Source organism: Pezoporus occidentalis, unplaced genomic scaffold (assembly GCF_034315485.1).
Source record: "Pezoporus occidentalis ecotype Australia unplaced genomic scaffold, CSIRO_AGI_Poc_V1 ctg13, whole genome shotgun sequence".
Lineage (NCBI taxonomy): Eukaryota > Metazoa > Chordata > Aves > Psittaciformes > Psittacidae > Pezoporus > Pezoporus occidentalis.
Genome location: NW_026913103.1, coordinates 10,069,631 through 10,083,450, shown reverse-complemented (window position 1 = coordinate 10,083,450; position 13,820 = coordinate 10,069,631). Strand labels below are relative to the sequence as shown.

The 13,820-nt window shown below is 36.2% G+C and overlaps 1 protein-coding gene across 4 annotated transcripts in view; it reads left to right on the top strand.

The window, feature by feature from the left end:
• The window catches only part of RNGTT (RNA guanylyltransferase and 5'-phosphatase), a 184,795-nt gene that overhangs the window by 42,378 nt on the left and 128,597 nt on the right, over window positions 1-13,820 (top strand). For all 4 annotated transcript variants that reach the window (XM_062608379.1, XM_062608377.1, XM_062608376.1 and 1 more), the window contains one exon: window positions 7,476-7,611. In XM_062608379.1, the coding sequence (XP_062464363.1) occupies window positions 7,476-7,611 (136 nt within the window). The remainder of the gene's footprint in view (window positions 1-7,475; window positions 7,612-13,820) is intronic.

The following is a 13,820-nucleotide window of genomic DNA, read 5'->3' as shown; positions in this document are numbered from 1 at the left end:
GTTTGTAGAAGGTAAAATTGGATCATTGATGAAAAGGCTTTGCTTTAAACTTGTAACATTATGATTGTAATGAGGGTAAAAAATAGATCAGTAACGTAGGTTCTCTCTTTCTAAAATGACAGATTTGGATAAAGTAGGGGACATAGTTAATGGAATTAGAAGGACCGAGGAACAGAGTTTTCAGTATAGACGAGGAATGGCATTTTCTCTGAGTTCAACCATTTGGTGGGAGTTTATATACAATGTAATAGAGAAATATTTTTTTTTTTGACACAGGAATAGTGTTAGATCTCGTGCTTCTGGACTTTGACAGAATTTTGGTTTATTATAGAACGTGAGGCTAATAAAGATTGCCAGAATTGTAAGATAGGTAAAGAATGGATTGAAAGAAAATGTTGACGCATGTTTTTGAAAGAAAACACGTAGAAAGCTGCAGGTGGAGATCCTGAATGTTAATTTTATATGGTCATTAAGAACTTTGAAACAGAAACGAAGTATGTTCTAACAAACAAATGAGGGAGACAAGTCCTCACTGAATTCACTGAGGAGGAGAATAATAAAACTGGAAAGGTACTTAGTTGCAGAAACTGCAAGGTCATGAATTAGAAATATTGGAGCTGGAGGCTGTTAATTGGGAATGACTGTTGGTCAGGATCTAAGGTTTTTGTTTTTTTTTTTTTTGTTTAAAAAGTTGGGGAGACTGTTGATGAGAATTTAACCTGAAAGTTAATATGTGTTAATACGTGAGAGAAATATGTGTTGGTATATTCAGAACAGACTAACTTCCAAGGGCCTCTGTGTGTGATTTTTTAAAAATTATTTAGAATTTGGATCAAGTCAAATACATAATTCTACAGCTGTTTCTGTGTAGCAGTGTTTTTTTTTTCTTGCTGGCTGATATGCTATGTGCTTATGCAAATGAAAACACGTATGCAAGTTAAAAATGTTATTTGTGATGGAGCTGTCAGTGTGCCGATTAAAAAGATACTGTTTTCCTTTCATTTATGCACTGAAAATAATATTGTGAGTCTTCACATAACTTCCTGTGTTAGTGTTCCTGTATCCAGGCTTTATCATCCTTCAGGACACATAGTTTGAAGCAGCGATCATTGCCAGCAGCAATTAATATACAAGAAGAAAGCAAGCTGAGCCTTCTCCTTTATCGGGACTTCAGGGTATATTGCTACATCTGCCAGAGGCCAACTTCTAGATCCAGCACAGTGTGCATTCAGGCCAGGACCTGGAACTGCAGTGGCTTAGTGACACAGATAGATGATCTCTTACTGTTAGTGGATAGAGGGCAGTCATTAATTTTCAGTCTCCTGCCCTTTTCTACAGTGTTTGATGCATCTGCCCAGAAGTTGGTGCTGTCTTGCCAGGAGGGAGTGGTAAGGCCCAAAGTAAAGTGCTCAAGTTGCTTGTCTTGTCCTAGGTGATTTATCTATAAAGTGGTGACACGCTAATGGTTTTGAAGTGTTGCCAATCATAAAAGGAAATTAGGAAATTGAAAAAGCTATCTGCAACAAGATTTTGTTGTTGCCTATGCGTCAGTGAACATATTAGTAGTGCTAATTGCTATTCTGAGTTGGGTAATGCTTATTTGTGTGGGAGGGCAGTGCTTTCACAAGACTGAATTCTAGGCTGTGTAATGAACTCCTCTGGGAATGGAGAGCTGCCCTGTATTTTGTGCAGAGAATTGATGATGGAATTTCTCATATTTTGCATTCCTTAATATGATAACACAGACTACAAGCATATAAACGGGAAAAAAAGAAGAAAGCAGTGACAGCAGTTGTTGAAATAAATTATCTTCATTGATGTAGCCCATCTAAAGCAATGCTGTGGGGCAAAGAAAGCTCCTATTTTTATGCTTGCTTTAAAAAAATATTTATAATCCATTTACTACTTGTCGGTTTTTTGTAAAAAAACTTTGTGTTGAACTCAGACTCAAAGAACGAGGTCTCAAAGTTTGAGGAAACTGTGCTGTATTTTTGTAATTACACTCCAGGTTTTGAAACTCCTATAATGTACAAAATTAACATATAACCTTACTACTAGGATAGTTGCTGGGTCTTTGGCCGAGGGAAAGAAGTTGGACATAGGTAAGGCACATCATAACACTGCATTTAGTGGCAAAAGTTCTGTGAACTTTTAAGAGATCAGCTTCACAGTAAATGTGTTTTGACAAGCACTGTGCTAAATATGAGATATTGTGTTGGTGTTAGAGCTGGTTTTGTGACTCCTAATAAGCTGGGAAAGGGGTTGGAGGCTGCATACTCTCGTGGGTACAGTAATGGATTTGGAGCTTGGGAGACAAATCTATTCTTGTTCCGGTCTCTGAATGGAAGACTGAGTAACTTGCCATACATTGCCTTAATATTTTCCTAAAATGTACTTTCAGATTTAATGGTGAAAAATACCAAACGTCTGCATAAAGGAAAATCCGAAGTTTTTGATTTACAGTTTTCAATGTAGCTTGAGTCAGCTTCAGAATTGTGTTTAAAAAAAAAAAAAAAAAAAAAACAAAGAAAAAAACACCCACAACCCCCCCCCCAAAAACACCCCCCCAAAAACAAACCCCCCAACAAAAATAACCAAAAAACAAAAAGAAACCCCAACAAAACAAAAAACCCAAACAAACAAAAAAAAAAACCCCAAAACTCCACTATCACCACTAAACAAATCTAAACTGAAAATGGAAGTTGAATAAAATGATTCTTCTAGCATGTATTTTGGGACCAACCGATGTGGACTGCATGGACAGGATATATGTGGAGGCAAATGAGCCTTTATTTGAGTATGCTAAAAATAATTGTTTTCTGAAGAGGAAACTTTTCAAGATGATATTTAGTGGTTGACATTTTTTAAAGTTTAAAGTTATTAATACTCTGGTAGGTGATTCGGAGATCTGCCTGTCTAATGCCAAGAGCTGTAACTCTTTGCTAATGCAATTTTCATCCTGTTTCCTGAATTATCGCATTAATACTAATGTCCAATTAGAATTGATAACAGACCTTGCCTCAGGACCAGAAGTAAATGAAAAGTACCTTCTAATGAAACTTTAACATTTCTGACTAGATGTTTATCTATTTTTGAGATTAATCTGTGTAGACACCATGATACTTTTTTCTTTAACTTGCTTGTCAGAACTTCTGTTGCAGTGGAAACTGACTGGTTTGTAGTAGTTGGATTGGCAGTTTGGAGATATGTTTGTCATTCAAACACAGTTTTCCATTTTCATGTATAGCTATCAAAGATGATTGAGCAGTTATTTGCTCTTATTTGTGCTCTGCTGTTGCTCTTTTATTCGTCTTGTTTTAAACTCAGATTGAGCCATCTGATACAGGGCCATATAGTGTGTTTATGCAGAATCTAATACAATAGGGCCTGGTTACTAATTGGAGCTTTTGGGTGCACACACAATAGATAATTAGTAATAAATGTACAGCTGTAATAGCAAGTAGTGCTCACATAATGAAATACAATGCATGACAGTTAAGCTCCTGTGTGCTGCTTTAGTTCCTATTGAATGTATTTGAGAAATCATTGTTCTGTCTTTGCCTATGTGGTATTGCCCAGAGGTGCTCTCTCTATTCTGGTGTAAGTGCTTATGCTGCTAATACCTTAATTAACTTCTTAAAATATCACCAGTCAGGGCACATCCAAGTAATACTCAGAAATGTACTGATCAGCAGTCTGCAAGATTTCTCGAAGTCTTATGGTGGTAATAATTAGTTTTTTGACAAACTGTGTTGTTTGGACTACAGTTAGAGATTTTATCAATAGTTTATTACATTGAGGGGTGGAGGTGTTTTCAGGCTTTCAGCTTAAAAAAAAACCAAAACCCCAACAAACAAAACCCTTTCAAAACAGAAATACTAGGTCAATCTCATGTCTTTCTCGTGCAGAGAACTTGTTCAGCTTTAAGTTAGGCAAATACATCATTATCACAAGACCTTTGACAAATGGGTCTACATTAATTTATTGTCCTGAGACCAAATTTTTTTTTCTCTTTTTTGTGTTCAAAGTAGGCACACACTGCTCTCAGTAGCAGTTTGAAGTAGGATATAATTGTGATTCCTGGGGATCTTTGATTGAAAGTCTTTTCCGTGCAGTTGTAAGACTTACCGTTGTCCCTGTCATTTAGAATTTATGGTATAAACAGTGGCAAATTTTAAAAAGATAAAGAGAAATCGTGGGAGAAGAGATGTAACATTAGTGCTGTGGTTTGAAAGGGAAGGAATTTCGCCACTAATGGCTGGTAAGCTATCCTGCTACCAATTCTGAAGTAATTTGACTGAAAGATCTGGTGAAAGCGGTGTTGTGTTAGCCTTAGGTTTGATGTTCAAGTAATAGGTTTTGATGAAATCTTCTGTATGTTGCCTGAACCTGTAGATGTTTTAGGTGGCTGAAAACAAAGCTTTAAACTATCAGTGGTTTTGTGTTTTTTGTTTTTTTTTTCTTTTTCCAAAACAGTTGTAAGATCTCTTATTGTACCACATTTGTAATGATGCACATACATGGTTTTTTTGAGTGCTAGATCTTTTGAAGCATCAGGTGCTCTTTTTTCATTGAAGCAAGTTACAATAAAAACATGTATTTAAAGCAGCAGTGAATATGGGAGTGTAGAGATGGCCAGTTAAACTTGTTTATAAAAGTGGCGTGCATAATTTCTTTCTCTGTTACTTAAGCACCTCTTCTTCCCTCCTCACGATTTCTTTAAGAAAAACAAAACATGCTTTTCATAATTAGTTTTGAATAAATTTACATGGATTGAAAAATGAATGTTGTCTGTAGATTATTCTTGCTTCTGAAGAACTGGCGCCAAGTTATCTGGGTGAATGGTTATTGAATTATTTTTTTCATAAAGCATCTTGTGCAGCTTTCCGCTCTCCTAATGTTGCATTGATTTAATCTACTCACCCCTGCTGACTTGAGGTTTTCTGCTCATATGTCTTTTTCTTTTATTGCAACTGCTGTGTAACATCTTGAAGTACACATCTTGTGTGCAGAGAAACGTTACTTGAGCTGATCTATGGTGAATTATGATTATAGTCATAAGATTGAAAGAAGGTATTAATTTAAGATGCATGGGTGTTACTGTGCTGCTGTAGTTAGATCTGCTGATTTCTAGAGGCAGGATCTCTGCAGACAACAGGACAGCTGCCTGCATAGACCATTTGCCTGTAGGGTTTCTGGAGGATGCTGTCTGATTTGTTTTGACAGCAGGGGTCCTGTGGGCATTGCTTGTAAGATCAGTAGTGAATTTTAGAGGAGACTACTGATTGCTTTTATTTCTTCATAACCAGGACTTTCTAAAGAGACATGGGTGAATTATAAAAAGTACTGGTTCCCCCCCTATATATCCAAAAACCTTTTACAAGTTCTTTGCCAAATGAGTCTTCCAAATATGCTTTCATTCTTTCAAAATATTCTAGTACAGATGGTGAAACTCCTAGAACCTTTTACTTTTAATCAAGTGATTCCCTGGTCTGTGCTGTGGAAGAAACTGCACTGCAGTCCAAATGGGTTAGTTGTTCTGGGAAGACTGTGTCCCCACCCTGTTTACATCAGAGGCTATTCAAGAATGTTAAATACTGTAAGCTTTGATAACCATTGAACTATCCTGGCAGTTGCTAGTGCTCTTAAGTTTTCTCTCTTTTGGGGTTTCTGTTATTTTGACTTTCATCCTCAGAAAACTTCAGAAGTTCTATAATAAGACTTGTTTTTAGCACGTCTGTGTGGCAGGTGAAATGAAAGGATCAATGAAAGAAAGCTCAGCTCTGGGTCACACTCTAGTTTGGCGTAGACCAGCACTACTGAAAAAAAAAAACACAGTTACAGCCCGATCAGGCATAAGTTCAGTCACAGCAGCTCAGGTGGTAGTTAGTAAAACTGACATAACTTGGGTTTGACTGAGACACTGAACTTGGACTTACTCTTGAGTCTTCATGTCAGCTTTGTCTCATGATTATTTCTTGCACTGCTGGTAAGCCATGATGTTTCCTATCTGATTATTCAATCACATCTTGATAGCTGTATTGTTCTTTTCACGTATCTTACTAAGTGCAGTTACATTTTGTTGGTTCCAAATAGGCACTTCACTGGTCTTTTTTGGTTTGCTAAACCTCTGAGTGCCGTGGTAGTTTCTGTCTTCCTTTGCCGCATCAGATTCAAGCTGCTATTCTTCACTTCCACTCGCTTGTGGTATATAAATCATGGAATAATAGAACAGCTTGGGTTGGAATGGACCTTAAAGATCATCTGGTATCAAACCCCTGCCCATGGATGGTGCATCTGCAGCTTCTCTGTGCAACCTGCTCCAGGGCCTCACTGCCCTCACATTGAAGAAATATGCTCAGCATTTATTACATCTCATTCACTGCTAAGATGTTGACTTGTTGCATCTGGCCTTTGATACTAATTTCTGCTGAGATGTCTTCAGTTTATTTTCCCCAGTCAGAGGCTGTGCACTTCTAGGCTGCTGCAGAAGTTTGAGAAGACCTTTGTCTGTGCAGCTAGCTGCTCTGTTATTCTTCCTGAAACTACTTTAGTACTCTTGCAAAGATCAAAGCAAACTTTACAAAGGTAGCTCGTGTGTGTTACAGCTATCATGCTGTTTTCTGTCTCTTGTGTTTTTTGTCTCTTTTTCCCACTATTTTTTCTTCCTTCTTCACTGTTTTTTATTGTATACAGAATACAATAGAGTATATAATAGTTACAATAACAATAGTTACCCCTCTAGAGCAGTCTTCTGTGGAATTAGAGTTTGTTAATCTCATTAATTGAGATTAATGACTTGAGCTCCCAAATGCTGTCATAATGTAAAGAAACTTTTAGAAATATCAGATGTTTGCAAATGAACAAGGCTCAGAAGTTGCTGGTGATAGTGTAGTAAGCTTTTGTGTTTCCTTTGTGTGTAATGTGAGAGGAGTATGCCTTAGCTAAATTTGTCAGGGTTTTAATGAAAAGTGTCTCAGTAGTTGGATGGGACTTTGCAATACTGCAGTGTTAGATAGCCAGTAATAGAAAGATGGGAAAGGTGTTTCTTTTGAATGAAACTCTGCAGATTTATACCAGGCAAGTTCTGGTCCATATAATAAAGAACGAACTGCAGTAAAGGATCTTTTAGCTGAGTTTAACTGAATTAGACTCATGAATTTCTTACAGCATTAAACCTCTGTTATTTTTAATAGATTTTCAAGCATCATTTTATCTGGACATATCAACATTGACATATATAGTCTGAACTTTCATATTTGAAACATTTTTCTTTTTGGCAGTTGCACTGAGCTAAACTATCTGCCTTCCCAAAGCAATAGGTTTAAACTTTTAACTGTAAAAAAAAATCCTTCTAAAATGCTTCTCTGATAACATCTCTCATGATTGCTTTTTCTTTAGCACTTCATATAAGTCAAAATAGTAGATGTAGAGGATAAACCTTAAAGTATAATATCTTAACATTGCCTTTGCAGGTACATGATGCTGATTGATGGCAAGAATGAAGTTTATATGATTGATAGAGACAATTCAATTTTTCATGTATCTAATCTGGAATTTCCATTTCGTAAAGATCTTCGCACACATCTAGCAAACACTCTTCTGGATGGGGTAAGGAGTGTACTGCATAAGTATCAGTGCTGTTTGATTTTGTTCAGAAACAGGGCTAAGTTTTTAGGCTTGGATCAGTGAATCATGGGATTTCAAGAACAATATATAGATTCAGTCACTGACTGAATGTGGGAATCACACTTTGTAAGTAATTTTTTATCTACAGAATAGCAGTGATGACTGCTCTGGGGGGAGCTGTTTGTCTTTGAAATAAATCAAGGTATTGAGATGACGTTCTCTGAATATGAGAAAAGGCTTGAAGAGAATCTAAAGAAATTATTGCAGAACTTCATCTCTTGTGTTACAGCTTTATATTTTGATGCAGTAAGCATGGTCAGTTTGGTTCAGTTAATGTAAATATTTCCAAAATCTGATAAAATTTTCATAATCTTTTGATAGACTTCTGTGATTTAATGTCTTTGCTTTTGCCACCATTTTTTTTTTTTCAGCTGAACTGAATTCTTGATGGATTTAGAAATGGCTTAGTTACATTTGTTTAAGGCTCAAACATTTCTAAGTTGTCATGCTAATTTAAATTATGTAAACTTAAATTATTAAAAATGAACTTTTTAAGGTAGTTGTAAAACAAGCTGTAAAACATCCGTATTTGAAAGGCTCGCTTGGAGGATTCTTCGTAAACTTTTCCAAACAGTATTCGCAAGAAGGGATTATTTCTTTCTTGACCTTCCTATTTCCCTTAAGCAAAAGAACTTTATTAGCTCTTACACTAAATACCTGTCAGTGTAGATGGATGCAGTTTCCTGTTGTGTTTCATTGGAGGCTCTCTATACTGCTGTAACTCTTGCTTACTGAGGTGCTGAATATCAGAGGTGATTTTCGATGGTGGTCTTCTGAAACCTAATGCACCTTTCAGATACGGGAGACCTATTGTTATTGTTAGCTTTCCCTCCTTTTTCAGGCCTTTGTTGTCAGTGTCCTTCTTGAAATGTCACTTCTGTGAATGATCTGTCTTACTGAACACACATTTACATGTGAAGCATGTATACATTCGATCTGTGAGGATAATTATTGCAAGGAACAATGTACAGTCTCAGGGACAGAGAAGCAGATAATAGAGTATTTTCCACCTCCTCTGCTTCACTGAAAAATTGAGAGCATAATGCAAGAAATGCCACGTTGTCAGCTCAGAAGTGGTTGCACAAGCTGTCATGTCTAGTAGGAGCCTCTTCAGCCAGGCAGTTTCCTAGTGACATACATAATAATATTCTTAATGACATACATTAGGTTCCATACTGTTGAGATAAAAAGCCTACTACTATTTTTTTTTCCCCCTGCTCTTTCTAAGGCTCTTGAGAAAGTAATGACTTGCTAGTGTCCATATGGTGCGATCCTAGGTTTTCTTCAGGGAAACTACTGCTCTTTTTGGCAATTGAAAACAGATGATTTAGTAGGAGTGGCTAATACGTGCATGGAGGAAGACAGGGATGCCCATATATTGAGATACTACATGCATAAATGTGGGAAAGGGGCTCTCATCCAGTGTGTTGTGTTTCCCAGATTTACAGTTTGAAGCTCTGAAGAATAAATTAAGTTCTCCCAGTTACCCATGACATGAACTATAAATTCACTTAATTTGTTATTTAGTAAAAGTTTGACTGTTATAGTGCATTTCAGTATCTCACTTTATTAACATAAAATTAGTCTTAATGTGATTTCCGCCCCCCGCTTTTTTTTTTCCCATGAAATGGAAAGCAAAATGACATTAAATGAACGAATATTGGTGGAATGAAATACCTTGAGACAAAACTAAAACATTTCAATGGATAAATATTTTTCATAGTACAGGTTTCTGAATTAAAAAGTATGGCCAGTTGAAAAAACAGAACAAAAAACTGTTGAAATTCCTTTCAACAAATTTGAGAATAAAATTTGCCTGTTATTAGAAGCATGAGAACAGCTTAACTTTGTAGTTGAATATTTGTTTAATGTTGTTGTTGAGTGATAATTTCCATGACTATTTCTTTACTCTGGATATACATGATTTCTCTTTCTTAATTTTTAATCCATGGGAAGAAAAATTTGGCTTTTTTTTTTGTGTAAGCATATTTTGCGATTTAATGCTGTAAGGCTGTTGAAGTTAATGCATTAATTACAGGTTGAAGTAGTTTATACTTACTGCCCTTGAAGTAGCTTTCTCTCTGAAAAGAGAGTGGAAATATGGAATGAGGTGGCCGAATTGGCATTGCTTTATAGTAATCTTAGAAAGTATGAGAAAAAAGGAAAGACAAAACAGAGGTACTGGTGCCATGCAGCAAAAAAGAATACTGGTGTTAAGAATGCAAAAGATTAGGTAATTTTCCCTAACTTTATTTAGAATGACAGTATATATGAAACTTTCATAAAGGCAATTTCCATTGAATTCAGTGATCTATTAACTTGCTTTAAGGCTTCTGGTATAAGGCTTTTATATGGTTGTCTTTGGAGAATTTCAAATGCATTTACAGTTCACTTCAGGCTGAAATTACTTGGAAACAGTTCTTACTATGATCAGTTACGACTTGGGTGATGAGAGATGGCCTGCAGTACTCTGTGCTCACCTTCAGCTCTTCAGTTGTGGTTGTTCTCCTGGCATGGAAGAAAGTTTTCTGCAAAGCTCATTAGGGGTAATTTGAATATTATCAACAGGTGACTAATGTAATATGAAGTATTCCTTTAGAAGCCAGTGTTTTGTATCGATACTGCTGTCTGAGGGAATGTGCAGATTTTTGTTCAAGTGTTTTGGCTGCTGTGCAAGAAAACTAATTAGTTATTTTCAGGAACTTTCTTGGCATTCTGCTTATCTTTGGAACAGTTGAGTAGAAAATACAGAGACATTCTTGGGCTTGAAATACTTTTAATAATTTTAATACACTTTTGTGTGCGTTTTATTTAACTTATGTATGACATATTGTTTACACTTGAAGACTTAGGAGGACCAAGGACACCGAAGTGGAGAGCAAGACTGAGATTGATTTATGTATACATTTATGTATAGGAACGGACCTCACTTACTTGTGAGCTCTCTCAGAAATGGCATAACTTGCAACTTTTTGAGTTTGCAAGGGCTGGTACTTTGTGCAAAATAGAATTAAAAAAAAAAAAGACAATTAGATGTGTGATTACATTGGATTCCATACTCTGTGTTGACAAAAAATACAGTCTGCTAACGGCTTGTAAAGTGAGATCCGCTGCTTTGTGGTTAAATTTTGGATTATTTGAAGTCCAACTTGCTTGCTAGATATGTGATTTAAGTGGAGAAAAGAAGTCCATAAGCCAAATTAGTCACAGCATTGTTCTTTTGGTACTAAAAGCTCTAATGCTGCAAGACTATGCTCTGCAGCACCAGATTAAGAAAAAGAGATTAACACCAGCACAGTTTTGCCAGATTACATTGAAGGAACTGGCCATTGGATCGTGTTCTGCAAGCCTACAGATTAAGCTGATTCCTAAATTAGCAGCTGATGGACCAGTGGTAAAGATCATACATACTAGCAATGGTAATTTTAAACCACACAATAGTGGCTGTAAATCTGCATGTGGTATATAAGAGGAAATGCATGGATGCAGGTGCATCGTACGGATACTTTTGTGTTCTCTCATGTCATTTGAGTCTGGGTTTAAATTTTTGCTTATTAAAAATTTGCCTTAAACATTGCCTTATAGTATCAGGTTATTTCTCAAATCAGAATGAGTGAGTTGGAGCGTGATGAGTTTTAACATACTACATTTTCACAGCAGTTTCTAAACTTGCACCTGAGGTCTCTTCCCTGAGGTAGTTTTCAATTCTTATAATTTCAAGGAAGATTCTAAAGTCAGACTGTTAAATACCGATGCGTTAGAGTATTTCTAATTTAAATTGTTTTTATGACTGCTTTACGGCATTTGCATTGTGACAGTTGGCGTAACTAATGGAGCAGTGAATGTTGTTGTCATGATGGAGATGAGCAGCACAGGAATTTGTCACCTCTACTTCTAAGGCATATTGTGCTATTGTTTTTTTTGTTCTGGTAGCTGGGATTTCAGTCAGGATGGGAAAAGAGAGCAAGAGGTGGGAGGAAGAAAAGAAGTGAGGATGTGAGGAAAGAGGTTAGTTTGACTCAAAGTATGATTTATATGTAAATCATATAATAGCAATAGACTCAAAATGATTTATATGTCTGAAGTAGAGAAAACAGGTTTCTTTACAAAATAAATTCTACATTAAAACCGAACATTCCAGAGAAGATTTAAAAATCATTCTTAATCCTCTTGGCTGTATTTTGCAATTCTTCTTAAATTGAATATGCAGACATTCAGATTTTAAAAAGTGGGCATGAAATCTTGTAATACCAGCCATTGAAATGTTTTCAGGGTTTTGCATACAAATGCTAACTCTGCATCAAGCCGGAGGCTCTGAATGTGCATGCTGAAGAAATGAGTCCTCAAACCTTAAATATATGTTCAATTAAGTCATAGAATCATAGAATGGTTTGGCTTGGAAAGGACCTCAGGTTCCAACCCTCCTGCTATGGGCAGGGATGCGTCTCCTTAGACCATGTCACCCAAGGCTCTGTCCAACCTGGCCTTGAACATCGCCAGGGATGGAGCATTCACCACTTCTTTGGGCAGCCTGTTCCAGTGCCTCACCACCCTCACAGTAAAGAACTGAAGAAATGTATTTTAAAAATTTATTTTGCCTGCTACTGTGATTGAAACTTTAAACAAATATGGTAGCATTGCTTTGTTATTCATTTAACCTTATTGTTATTATGAATTTTGGGTGGGATTCCTCCTCCTCTTCCCTCCCCCTGCATTATATTTTTACATACTCTTCCAAGTTTGAACATTGTGGCTTCTTTCTTCTTTCTTCTATTCCGTCTGTTCTGGCAGTTAGTTATAAAATTTATCGTCAAAGAAGGCATTGGAGTGTTGCATCTGCTATTCCTTTGATAGCTCACCAGCTTCCTACCTGAATATTGCAAAATAGCATTTTGTTATATCGCTTCTATGTAGACCTTTTGCAAATGTTATTTGACCTGTGAGTAAATGATTTTTAGGGTTAGGAATAAGGCATTGTAATGCTACAAAGAAATATTTTTCACTCATTGAACTATTTTCTAATATTTTAATGATGTGAAGGTTGCTTCAGGAAAGGTGCTGAATTCACAGCATTCACCTGTAAATGCTGCATTTGGCTGTGAAAGCCCAATATCCATCTTAGCATTGTGCTTACAGGAGATGAGATTCCAAAATACTAAGTAGCCAACTTATAGTTCCTAATGGTTTTTGAGAGCAACAGGTTCAGGTACCTAGTATAGTTTTAAATGCTTCAAGCATTGCTTTCGCTTTGAAACAAAGCTGTGGTTTTACACCTGCTTGCATATTTATTTTTCAAAGCCAAATGCATTTAAATACTAGGTACAATTCAAGAAGCTTGGTATGTGTACAAAGTGAAATCAATCTTACATTGAGACTCTAGTTTGGATTTACTTTGCAGAAGTTATGGATTCTAAGGGAAGCGGAAAGGTTGTAAAACACAAAAGTGCAGCTGACTAAGCAAGAAACAAACCAAACCAAGTTAATTTGAGTTGATGTAAAGTTCTCTGTTGGAATAATTCTTGAGCTCACAATTCATTTCATCATGTTACAGTGAAATATTTTCATCTTTTTCCAGTTTTTTATTTTGTATGGTTGAATTTGGAATTTTAGCTTGGGATGGGCAGCAAAAAAAACCTTAGCTGATAAACTAACTTAGTAGCCAAGAACTGGGTGAGGGAAAGGAGGCAGGGAGAAGATTGAATGTGAATTGGTGTATCAACTAATTAGCTATGTCTAGTTCATATCACAGGAACCTTGAATTACAGATGCAAGCACCAGCATGTATGTTATATGCATTTTTGTATGTACCATTAAGTTCAGGAAACACTTTTTGTTTTGGATGTTGATCATTAGTAGTCTTTCTTCTAGCTAATGTATTTTCAAGATGGTTTACCAGTATTTTATATTGAATGTTAAATAATTTCATGTGATACAGATAGTATCTGTGATATTTCCATTTGAAAGAACACTGATGTTTAGTCACAATGCAACATTCAAGTGAATTGTGGTTGTCACTGCTGCCTAAGATGCCTTTCACATGAAAAGATCCAACTGAGCCTTGGATGTTAATGCTTGTTATGTAATTCCTTGCTGTTTATACTTCTTTCTGTAGGTGAGATTTCCAAAAATGC